General features: G+C 39.6%; 1 protein-coding gene across 15 annotated transcripts in view; it reads left to right on the top strand.

The window, feature by feature from the left end:
- Positions 1–9,052, top strand: part of RBM47 (RNA binding motif protein 47) — a 156,026-nt gene extending 146,974 nt beyond the window's left edge. For all 15 annotated transcript variants that reach the window (XM_019640877.1, XM_019640878.1, XM_019640879.1 and 12 more), the window contains 2 exons: positions 2,000–2,199; positions 6,494–9,052. In XM_019640877.1, the coding sequence (XP_019496422.1) occupies positions 2,000–2,199; positions 6,494–6,733 (440 nt within the window). In that variant the 3' untranslated portion in view covers positions 6,734–9,052. The remainder of the gene's footprint in view (positions 1–1,999; positions 2,200–6,493) is intronic.
- Positions 9,053–13,156: the final 4,104 nt, after the last annotated feature.

Raw genomic sequence — 13,156 nt, 5'->3', positions numbered from 1 at the left:
GGTGCACTCAAGTATTCATGCCAGGGACCTTGAACTTTACTTTCACCTCCAGGCCTCACAAACCAGTTTGCTAACATTGTCAGTGCCCTTTGGTGAAACAGGTCTTCTTTCGGATCCAAACCTGCAAGGAAGGAACTTTATTTAACTCTCCACAGTGTGAGTGTAGCACAAATGCCCTGCTAGCACACCCACACAAGCATCCACACACGCACAGAAAGTCCAGCTGTGGATAATCAGAGTGATCCGCCTCCACACCTCTTCCTAGCTTAATGGAGGGTAGGTTGAAGAGCTCTTTGAGAGAATTCTCACTTTGAAGCTCAGTTATTCTGATTTTCTTCTGGCTGAGGATTGCACGCTGCTTCTAGTTAAAACAGTCAGGGAATCTGCGCATTTGGGGCATAGGTTTGCAATGGCCACAAAGGGTTTAAAAGCATTTTTCCATAGAGCTTTCCTTTGAATTAATCTAGTGGTAGTGAGTTGTTTTTGTTTTGTTTTGCCTGTGAAAAAGTTTTGCAATTTCTGCGGTTAAGTGAGTGAGAAGGAAGGAACTCCTTAGACTGGATTTCCTTATGAATGCCATTGATGTTATTAAGCAAGATCCCCTTCCTCTCTAATTCCATAAAACAGCCTGGAGACAGGAGTTCTCACTTCTGCTTGTTGGGAAAGGGACTCCTGCTGTCAAGTTGCAGTAGCTTAAACCATCTTTAAGCATATGGTTGTGTCCTGGGGCCTGAGGTAGAAATTCCTGTGGACTGATAGAGCAACCGAGAGTTACTTAGTATAGTCCCACTGTATCTGTACCTCATAACCCTCTCTGGGCCCCATCCCCTTGGCTTCTACTTCTGACTCATCCAGAAAATTAGAGCTTTTTATTTTAAGAGAAGCGCCAGTGCAGAGGTGAAATATCTGGGCACAAGACCATATGGTTGGAAAGGAAGGTGAAAGATCTGGCTAAGGTTTTAGGTGTACTTTATTGAAAGGCCATGCCATTGTTTAGCCTACAGTTAAATCTGTCTCTTTAACTTCTATTAAAATAGCTTTCATTAGAATAAATGTACCTAAGGATACATGTTTTTTACATGGATGTAAAAGGATATTTTGTGTATGCATTTCATATTATTATTGCTTATCTTTTCAACACATACACACACCACGCACTAACACAAACTCCCCCTAGTATTTTTTCATTTTTACCTCTCTTGATCATACATTGACATTCAATAACTGCTATCTGTTTGAATCTCCGGTTGAAATGAGTCCTTTGGACTTGACTTGCAGAAACAGCTCTTTGAATTGGCAGGTCCAATAAAAAAAACCAATCACTACTGCTTCGCTAGTATGAGTGGACATAGAAAATCAGGGAATTTTCCATCTTTTTATTATGTATTTTTCCATGAATCAGTAATGTTGAAATCTGAAACACAGGGTGGGGAAGATGTACACAGACCTCTGCTTTCTCAGAATGAAACCCTCAACAGCACCTGTTTCTTAAAATGCGGTGAAAGTAAGAAGGGCAGTAGGTCTGGTAATGAGTGAGGTGAGTGAGAAGGATGGAGCAGGCCGGCTCACTCTCACACTTGTTGGGCCTCTCAGGCCTCTGATCTCGCTTATTATTCTGAGCCTGTTTTCGTAGTTCGAAGGCCCTTTCTTGCTCTGTAGGACATCAAGAGTAAGATTCAAAATGAGATTTTTCTCTAGAAGCAGCAAGAAATGTTGGTGCAGAAACCTGACTAGACTTTCCTTCCATGATGATCTATTGGGAGCCCCCACCCGACGCACATGGGTCCTTTTGAAAGACAAGCAGAGGAGGGAGTACCCACCACCTCCCCTCTCTTCCTCTTGGGGAGCACCTCCTTACCTGGACTCAGAGTGCATAAATTAGCAGGGAGAAGCCCATGACTGCCCAACTGGGTTTTCAAAAATATCGTTCAGAAAGTGATGGATCTTCCTCAGTGACTGAAAGTGACTGACCTGTGTTTCCGTGTTACTTCTCTTGCAGTGGCCATCCCTGCCATTGGGGCCCAGTATTCCATGTTTCAGGCAGCTCCAGCTCCTAAAATGATGGAAGATGGCAAAATCCATGCAATGGAGCACATGATCAGCCCCATCGCCGTGCAGACAGACCCAGCCAGTGCTGCCGCCGCCGCTGCCGCCGCCGCCGCTGTCATTCCCACTGTGTCAACGCCACCACCTTTCCAGGTAGAGTTCATGGCGCAGTCACTGTAATGTGTGTGTGAGGCCTCTATCATGGATTCATTTAACATTCAGCGGGAGAATTTACTCTGTGCTGAGCACGCTGTTAAAACGATGGGATTGGATGACCGAAAAAAAAATGTAATATAAATCATGACAGGACAGAAAAGTTTTTAAAGAATAAATTTTAAAAATCTATTAAAAGTGTATTTAAAATTTATTATTAAAATTTTAAATTTCAAATAAATATCCTAATATTGTCACTGTATTAAAGATAGGAAACAATATGCAAAAATGACATGTAATTTCTCAATGTCATAATACTGTACATCATATATTTTTTATGACAATGTTTTTATATTTTTTAATTTTGACTCCTGGTATTGTTTCAGCACTGACACACAAAGTCCAAAAAGATAGTTCCCATTTCCCCATTCAAATTGCAGTTCGGTGAAGTTTTTTTTTTAAGTTCCCTCTCTCTCTCTCTCTACCCTCTCTCTTAGTATATGCTATGTGTGTGAATATATATATATTATATGTATACATATATATGTAAGTATGTTTTCTTATGTTCCCTCTCTCTCTCTCCACCCCCTCACTTAGTACGATATTTGTGTGAATATATATATATATATTATATGTACACATATATGTGTAAGTATGTTTGTGCATGGAGAGAAATATTTGTAGAGATGAGATATATGAAACTAAAATCTGCCCTTAATCCCCTCCAACCATATCCAGCTATTCCCGCATGTCCCCTTCCAGTCTCACTATTCCAGCCTCCTTCCCCATCTTTGCTCAAGTGTTCTCTCATCTATGGTTTCTTCAGTCTCATCTCTTCTGTAGAACCTTTCCCATCCACCAACCTTGGAAATCGTCTCTCCTGCACCTCTCATTATCTACATTTTTACTTGGCATCTGACTACCAATGTGTTCTATCTCCCCAATTAAAATGAAACTCCTCCAGGCCAAGAGCTACATCTTCTATTTCTTTGCATCTTTAGTGCATAGCACATAGGGACTATCTATAAGTGACAGGTCATTCCTCCAAGCACAAAAAAAATCTTGTGAAAGCTATTCTTTGTGAGGCAGTGAATCTCAAATACTTTTATCAATCAACAAGCACAAATACTCAGGCCCAGGGGTCTCTTTTCTAATTGGATAAATGTTACTCAGGGAACGTGTTTAAAACACAGATTCTTAGACTCAAACCCCAGAATATTCCAGTTCACAGAACTGAATTGGGTTCTGGAATCCGAATTTTGTACAAGCTCCACAGTGATGCTGAAACAGAGCCAGGCTATGAACACCGACCTCAGTAGGGCTGTGTTCTTCCGTTTGCCCATGTGAGCACCATTCTTGACTGCATTATTCGAAAAGGTTAAAGTTAATTCATCTATCAATATGTCATCAAGTGTTCTTTAACTCAGGACTTCCTAAAGCCGAAAAAAGGAATAGGTTGTAAATGACTCACACTGCAGAATGACAGCTAAGTGTAGTTATTATTTATGGACTGTAAGTATCTACAGTTAAAATACAAGCAATACTTGGTGTAATTCTGGTAATAATTTCTAATTCCTCCTTACTGAGAAACTCATAAACTTTTGTCTTTGGCATATAGCATCAGTTCTGATCAGGCCCAAATTACAGGCCTCATAATCATGTTCAGAATAATAGACTGTTTCTATCTTATGCCAGTCTGCTCTGGATGTCACCACCATGGTCTTTATTCGAAGTCTTTGCTTATGAATTTTTCAATGTACAATCATTATCAGTTGCTTACTTTGGAGATTTTCCCCTATAGTATATTCTGCATAATGCCTGGTGCCGCTTATTTTTTTTAACCTGGGGATGGCTTCTTTGCGTGTGTGTGGCCTGGGTGCTCCCCTCAAGTCTAAGTACTCTGTGTCCTGCCTCTGAGTTCTTTGACCTCGGTCCTCTGCCATGTTCAGTCCTCTGCCCCCTCTGTATTCTCTGCCAAATTGCAACAGAAGGAACATTTTATGCCCTAGTGATTGGTGAATAGAACACCTTTCTGAGTAGAGCCACACTGGAAATCATTTCCCAGCACGGCTTCCAGAACCTTCCTGTGGAACACCTTCAGTCATCCTGTCTTGTAGGTCCTCAGGGATATTCCTGTTTAGCCATTTTATATCCAAGATTTCATATAGCCTTTATAAGTAATACAGAAAATATTTACTGGTGTAGGTAGTCATTTTTTCAGATTGATTTCTCAAAGTTTTCTCAATCTTCACAACAAATCTGTGGTATCAGTAGAGCAAAGATAGCCATTCCTGTTTGAAAGAATGGAAAACAGGTCTTTTTCCCTCCCCCTCCCCTAATTCCCCACACTCAACCCCACCCCATCTCTGAGCCCAGTGTTGGGCCGGACTGTAGCATATGGAGAGGTTTCTCTCAGATGTCTTCTCTGCAATTTCCTCCCTTTGTGCACTTGTCATTAACTATACGTCCACACATTTGGAAAAGATTGTGTCTTGCTGTGAGCCAGTCTTCCCAGTTCCGAAGTTTCTCTCCCTGAATGTAAAGTGTTGCCCATGAGATAGTCATTGTTATAAGTGACGGGAGGCAAGATAATGTAGGCTAAGAGTGCAGGTTCCCGAGTCACACATCCCACTGTGTAAAAGCTGTGTCACCTTGTACAAGTTCTTTAACATATCTAAACCTCCATATACTCACAGTGTCAGCTTCATTGGTGCTGGTGATGGATGACTCAATAACGTCATACAAATAAGGCCCTTAGAATAGTGCCTGGTAGACCCTAATCTCTCAGTTATTATTATCATTAGTGTAATTATTATTGTGGTTAGTTGGAAAAAATGATGCTTAGATTATGAAATTCCTTAGAACGTAATTTTGTGACTCTGATCTGCAGATTTTGTGCCGGAATGATAACTTACTCCTTTATAGAAATCCAGGAGGAAATAATTTTTTAAACCTAATTCTCCATATATCCTGAATTGTTTATTTGAAGATGCATTAAAATATGGAGACCGACCATAGCAGCATTTGCTACAAGGCATTCTGTGGAAGATAAAGTGCACCATATACTTTGTTAAATGTGGGTTTTATTTTACCCCAAATCCCCTTTTTCATAGCAAACACTTTTGGAAATACTGAGCCCCCGTCTTCCCTCTCTATGCCTATTTGCTCTGAAAACACAGTACGTTACACCTCCAAGTAGAGAGAAGGAAGCAGCAGGGACTTTTACAGTCAGTGGTGGCATCTACAGTAAGGCAGCCTAGTTAGCTTGTCTCCCTCTTCCTCCTAATGTGAGAACTCCTCCTCATCCTTCAAAACCCAGCTCAAATGTCTCCACTTCTGAGATGCTTTCTCTAACTCCCCAAGTTAGTTGGTTCTTTCTCTAAGTGTCTACAACAATTTCTGTATATACTGGTGTTATGTCTTAGGTGGGAGATGGTTGAAACCATTACATTTGTTGAACATTGTGTATGATCACAGTTTTTAAAAGGCACAGCTTCAGAAGCTGCCCCTTTGGAAATCTACCGGGAATGCCAAAAAAAATGTATACAAGTGGACACTTTGGTCAACCTTGCTCAAGCAATAGTTCGCCAAAATCAGAAGTGTCTGGATGCTGATGGGAACTACTTTGAACACCTCTTGTAATTGCAGAAGTCAAGCATGAATTGTATTCATCTTTTGTTATCAGTATATATTGAGTATTACAATTTTAATACAGTTTTCCTTTCTTAAAATGCATATAAATTTTTTTGGCACCCCCTTGTATACACTTTGTTCCATAATGTTGTCAGCCTATCCTCTTTGTTTTTGAAACATCATGTTTCTTCAGTTAAGTATGACTTGAGGCAGCTGACATGTATTTTAGGGCCATGTTTTAGGAAAAATACTTATTTTTAATTATAGCGAGATCAACTGAGTAAAGGGTAGATTCTCAACTCCCCTCTCTAGCTCCCTCTGGGGTTTGTGCTGATTGAATAGAATGGTGGGTAGGAGATTCTAGAGTGTTTCAACTTTCCTTCAGCATTCCAGTTCTCTTTCACCAGTTGAATTTGAATTAGCCTTGAGGATGCAACTCCACCTTAGCTTAATGGCTCTTCTCACATGCACTTAACAATTATTGTTATTTGCTTACCCTTCTATCTCCCCACCCTGAAAGTGGACACCTCCCTTTTTACCTCTGAGAGTTGAATAAATGAATGGAGTTGTTGAATGAATTAGATGACTAAATGGGATAGGCACCTACAAGCGGGATACTTACCTACAAGCAATCAGTAAGGAATCTTTTCCTCCTCCTCAGGGCCGCCCAATAACTCCAGTATACACGATGGCTCCAAACGTTCAGAGAATTCCCACTGCCGGGATCTATGGGGCCAGTTACGTTCCATTTGCTGCTCCAGCCACAGCCACGATCGCCACACTACAGAAGAACGCGGCCGCTGCGGCTGCCGTTTATGGAGGATACGCCGGCTATATACCTCAGGCCTTCCCTGCTGCTGCTATTCAGGTCCCCATTCATGATGTCTACCAGACATACTGATTCTGATGACAAGAGCGGAGACAAACCACAAAACTACTACTGAAGGAACACTTTACTATTTATGAAGAAACAACGTGATGGATTAGCACACATATGAAACCTGAAAGTGAAGAATGTAATCAAATATCATACTGAAATATTTTATATACATGAAGTTTCCACTAGTTTTTTAAGACTATTTTCAGTTTAGCAAGCCGGTGTTCATACATTTCTAAGAGACTTGCAAAGGTTCGTGCCTTAATACCATCTCTTAAAAATTTGTATGCTGTAGTACGTTTGTATAGAGGTTTTTGTTTTTGTATTTTTAAGGATATATTTTCAGTATGAAGGTTATTTTCTTAACTTCTGCACTCCAGAGATTTCTATTTTGTAGTACCTTCAATAATATATCAACTATATATTAAAAAGCACACTTGAGCAGCTAGGGAACTATTTTGAAAAATATATTCAATATTTAAAGATACAAACAATAGTGCTTTAAAAATACTACATAAAACATTATTTTAAAAAATATACTGGAAAGTGCAATTTTAAAATTTCTGCTGGCATTAAGGGTTGACGGTGTTACCGTGTGTTATCCGTGATGGTTCTATTTTTTTAAAGAAACTAAAATCACTCGATCTCTCCTTAAGCCAACATTGAAAAGACTTGTCACACTTCTGAGTCCAAACACTGGAAAGCTCTCACCTGCCACCATTACCCGGGGCCCCTTCTCATTCATTCCCTCTGTGCCTTTGCTCTTAAACACATTCCCCCCACTCCCCCACCCCACCTAATCTTCCCTGCTTTCTGTCCCCAATTTCACCTCCCTGTGTGGCAAGTCTGGGGCAGATGAATCACTGATAGAGAAAACTTTGATGGCTTTTATACTTCTTCCTGGGTTTTTGTTGGGGTTTTTGTTTTGGTTGGGGAGGAATTTTCAATAGCCGAGTATGTGTAAGCACAAGATTTTAATAGTTTGCATAAGACATCTTTGCATAGCTATTGAATTGTCCAATATAAAACTTCAGTTCCTTTTCTAATGTTTTTATTTTATTTGTTTTTGAAGTATGAGTTTGTAGAGACAATGAATGTTATTGTAGACGAGGTCCCCAAAGACTCTTGTTGCAGAAAGTTATGCTTCTAGTTGTCTTACCATGTTTCATGCAGAATGTCTGCGGTTGTCGAGGGTGTTGGAAATGCTGTGTTTATTGAACAGGGCTTTCCTCCATTGCCATGTACATGGCAGGGAACTGAATTGGGGCAGGCACATCCAAGAGGAGGAGAAAAGACCTGCAGGAGTTAAAAGATAGTTTGTAAATATCTCCTAATGCTCCTTTTTAGTTGTTTTATGTTGCAGAAGTTCATGGTATATAGTTTAATGCAAAATGGAACCATTTTTATTTCACTGTTATTAAAAAGTTGTTTTATTAGGAAGTAAATGTATTGTTGCAGTGTTTTGTGCCTGTTTGAAGGCTTTTGTTTAACAGAGTGAATGTAAAATACAGTAAAATGTTAAGATTGTCATCTACTTTATGAAATACATCAACTTGGAATTTTTTTAAAGGCTCTGTCAAGGAAGTGAGGTGTGCAATAGGTAGCAAGTAGCGCAGTTGTGTTTTTATGTCATATTAGAGATCCATAAAAATCTTTCCACTCACTGAATTTTTGCTGATGGCTGAATTCTTATTTGTAGATTAATAAATAGGATTATGCCTTGAGCAAATATTTTAGTTTTGTTTTAAATTTTAAATTCAGAGATTCCCAAATGCCTTTTTCCCTCCTCGTCTTAAGGTGGGATGAATTTTTTATATATAAGCAATATTTATTTATTGTGTAAAATTATTGAGTTGCCTGCAAAGGCCTTTAAATATTCCTAACATTCCTTTCCATCGTTCTTAAATGACATAAAGTAATTGTGCAATGTTCCTGAGGATGTACCCAGCAATCTTCATCCAAACACGAATCTGTTGGAGTGAGCAGTCCAACAAGATGCAGTTTGGGTCAGATCCTCATCCCTTGACTTTGTGGGAAAGAAGTCCTCTCCGTCCAGTGTAGGATTGTCACAGAGGTTCACTGGATAAGACTCTGACCCAGCTATCTTACTGTATTTTACATGTGCCTGTAAATTATTTGGGGGGAAAAAAAGTAATAAAAAGAAAAGAAAAAAAATGATATCTTAACATGGCAAATACCAAACTACCTTAAAAACAAATGTTGGTAACATAGCCAGTTAAGTATCAGTGAGCCTCTTAACTGTTTCTGTTTCAATACCATTTCACATACACTACTGAGATGAGTTTATAACTTGAAATGTGAACTTTTTTTTTTTTTAGGGTTAAGAACAAACTATATAAATGTAAAAAAAAAAGCTTTAGAGTTCTGTGTTTTCAAACATGCTAGAAGTTTAGTTATCTTTAGTTGCTTTGTATTTGAAAAGCTTTTAAATTTATTTAGATCTTGCTCCATTTACAATACATTCTTAGGATGTATGTAGTAAATAAAGCTTTCTTTAAAGCAATTTCAAGATGTTATTTAAAATTGTGTTTTCTTTATATTGATTTTTTTTTTCCCCTAACAAAATTAGAAAAACCCTTACAGCATAGAAGGAATCAACGAATTCATTATTTTCAGCTGGAAAAACCAGCAAGTTGCTCTCATGTTTTTTGATTTGGAATTACCACTGAAGACAGGGTACATAGTAAAAATTGTGAATTATCACTCTATCAACTTGAGATCAGGTGATTGAAGGTTGAACACTCAAATCTGGATTGCTCATTCTTCTTCTAACGAGAAAAACCATCTGGATGGGAATAAGATGTGGCAAAGCCTGTCGTTGTTCTCAGTACTGAAGTTTGCATATGATCCCAAGAGCTTTATACTCAGAGCTCTAAATGGAGGCAGTTATGTGACATTGAGTTAGTTGTTTGGTGGTTTCATGAGAGCGTTGGGGTGACCTGAATATTGGTCACTTCATCGGGAACCAAAGCCTGTTTCTCATTTTCACAGCACACCGCAAGTTAGCAGAACACTTCCTTCTCTTTTCTCTACAGATCATCACTGACTTCAGACCGTGTCCATCAGCAAAGCCAATCAAATGATTCAAGGGAAAGTGATGGGTTGTCAGTGGAATTACTTCTAAAAATTTCCCCACATGGTTTTCCCATTGATTAAGATGAATGGTTTCACTTTCTTAGTCGAGCTGCTGGGTATAGCCTCCCAACCCACATTTCTTGGAATACTAACTTCCTGCTTCCTCTTAAAAAGGTAAAGTCCTTTTTAGAGGCAGAAGAGGCTGGGAAACTTTCCAAGATGACAGATCATTAGGCAACATTTTCAAGAGCAACAGATCTGCTGATTTCCTTGTTCTAGGAGACAAGTACAGATGCATTTCAAGTTGCAGAATCACATACAGTTTGATTGAAAAAGAATGAAAAAAATCATACAAAAATGTACACTGCACTCTACGAGGTGCCAGGCTTTGTTCTAGGTGCTGTGATGGCTACAGCATGAACAAAACCAACAAAATCTTGCATACGTACAGCTTAACATTCCAGTGGGAGAACACAGACAAAAGGAGCAGGTAAATAGCATGTCGGGTGGGGATAAATGTTATGATTATGTGATTCATTAGGCTCTTTGGCTCCCGTAATCTCAGGTGGACCTCACAATAACTCAGTGAAGTAGGCAGGGCAGATACCGTGACTGGCCAAGGTCACACAGCTGGTAAAACCTGGACTGAAATCTCTGCTCAGACTCCCAAGTCCCAGATTCTAACAGCACACTGACCCTGGAAATGGATAAAACCAGTCATGCCAGTGACCTACTTCAGAGCCCAGAAACAGAAAAGCTTCTCTACAAGTGTAGTTTATTTTCTGTTGGCTAAAAAGTGTGTTTTCATAGGCAACTCTTTCTTTGGGAGATGGGAACTGAAGGTAGAATGGCTGAAAATGCCTACTCTCAGCATGAAAGACATAGCAGCTATAAGAGTGGCTGCTGAAAATGTATACACTCGTATATTTAGGGAGTTCTATCTACAAGGCTGTCCAAAAATGATGGAGGAGGCGAAAGAACTATCAAAGGGAGTCAACTATACCCTCTGATTCTTCATTAGAATAGGTGTTCTTTTTTTTATTCCAAAAATATCTGTCATGACAACATACATAAGCACTTAGTTGAAAGAACAATTAGAACAAAGTTCTGAGCTCTGAGCAACAGCGGTTCAATTCCCGGCCCAAGCTGAGCAGCCACTGAGCTGCCAACAGGTGGCAGGATGGCTCAGCTTAAAAAAAAAAACTTCTAATTTTTCTTTTCTAGTGAAACATAATTCTATGGACAGTCCAACATTCATCAGGTGCTGTTAGCATGGACTGTGCAAGGTGTATTTTGTCAGCTATAATTGACCTTACCAGCTTACCAGACCCTGTTTTAAGGGCATTAAGGTACTTGATTATTTAAAAGAAATTTTCTTTTATTTAAAAGAAAAGTTTTATGTGATATCTTTATTATAGCCCTCTGGGCACTCAACCTTTATATAAAAAAATTTTTTTTAATAAAATGTGGTATGGCCATTTTGGTGAAATAACATTTTGACACCATGATCCTTAAAAAAAAAAAAATACATCTTCAGCTTTTAAAAATTCCTGGGTAGGATGATACAGGTACACCTACTTTATCCTTGCCCTACCACTTCCTTGATACATTCCCTGTCTCTGACACCCAAGGTCAAGGGCAGGGTTAGATTTAAAAACATGAGACAGGAGACATCACAAAGTGTTTTGTTAATTTCAAGTTCTAACCTGTCATACTGGAATTAGTCTTTTCTGTCTTCTTTTCACTCATTAGTTTAACCTTTCTAGGTACCCAGTATTCCTCTGTTTCCTAACTCTTTATACCAACAAACCTGGAAAAAATGTGATTGCCCAAACCTCTCTGAGCAAGCACTGTGGCTAAGTGGTACAAGGCTGGGTTTGCAGTCAGGATGCCTGGGAGGTGAAACCCCAGCTTTGCTTCTTACCAGCCATGTAACTTTGGAAAAGACACCTTGCCTCTCTGAGTATCAATTTCTTAATTTGTAAAATAGAGATAATCCTGACCTCACTACAATTTTTGTGAAAATCAAATGAGTTAATCTTTAAAAAGCCCAGGCATGTTGTAGGCATTCAAGAAACACTTTTTTTCCCCCTTCTCCTTTATAAACTAGTGTGACTTCTTTCTACTATATTAACTTCATTAAGCCTTTCCATTTTATTTGTTTTGTTTCCATTTATTCAATAAATATTTGTTGAATGACAATTGTGTACCAGCACAGCATGAGGCACTGGAGAGACGATGATAACAAAATGGACCTCTCTGCTCTCCAGAAACTCCCAGGAATGACAAGAAAATGTTGCAAGTGCCATGAAATGCAAGGGCATCCACACAGCCTTGGGAAGGGGGTTAAGAGGGATTTGGGGAGGAAGTGGCATCTGAGCAAAGATCTACAGGATGAGGAGTGCAGATGAGCAGGGAGAAGAAACAGGAAGGGCAAGGTCCAGAAGGAAACGTGTTATATTCAAGTACGTGAAAGAAGTATGGCCGCTTCCAAGGAGAAAGAGAAAGGATGTGGCGTAAAGAAGCCCAACCTTTGTTCTGTTCAACATTAAACATGGTCAATGGACCTGTGTTAACTGTGAAAGAGAATTGGTCCCTATAACAAGGAAGTGGGAAGAACTGTAAATCATTCTTCCTTAGGACTTTGAGTTCTTTAAGAAAATGGTGGAGCCCAGCATTTATCTTAACTGCAGAAGCTGAGGGATTGTCTAGCAATCACTAGTGTGGTACATTTGAGTGCTCCCCCTGGTGGGCAACTCCTTCCCTTCTGCCTTCCTGATCTCAGGTGATGCCCACCATCCCTGATCTTGAGAGGGAGAGGTTTTTAGTAACAACCAAGGCTCTTAGAGTTTCCCACCCTTTCCTTCCTTTAGATCCAAGTTCCAGCCTCTGGGACTGTCTACCCTTTTCTCTCGGATCATATAGCAGCTACATGTGTGAGCCAAGGTGTTCCACTTTCCTGTCTGGTAGCCCTACAGGAGGGCAGGCTTCTCAGCAAAGGTGATGGAGGCCTATAGTCCTCCAGATGACTGGGAGGGGAGGGAGGAAGAGGATCCCAAGTAAAATCTTCAGAGGAGCACTGGCTTCCTCAGTGGAATTATATTTCCTTCCAACTCCACTCCACACAATTATACCCACAATCAAAAGCAACACCAAACCCTGCATTTGCAAGAAATATGACCTTTCCTGGGCTAATTTTTAGCTACCCTTCTTTCTTGGCTTGCTCTACTTTGTTTGTCAAAAACCTTCATTAATGATTAACCAACCACGAGATTTAAATAGGCCTTAGTCATTCTGAGACAGGTAAGACAAGTTGCTGAAGTCCAATTGTTCCTTAGATGACCTTGCTGG

This window comes from Hipposideros armiger, unplaced genomic scaffold, assembly GCF_001890085.2.
Source record: "Hipposideros armiger isolate ML-2016 unplaced genomic scaffold, ASM189008v1 scaffold_53, whole genome shotgun sequence".
Taxonomy (NCBI): Eukaryota; Metazoa; Chordata; class Mammalia; order Chiroptera; family Hipposideridae; genus Hipposideros; species Hipposideros armiger.
Note: the sequence above shows the minus strand (reverse complement) of the source record. Positions and strands in the feature narration are given on the sequence as shown.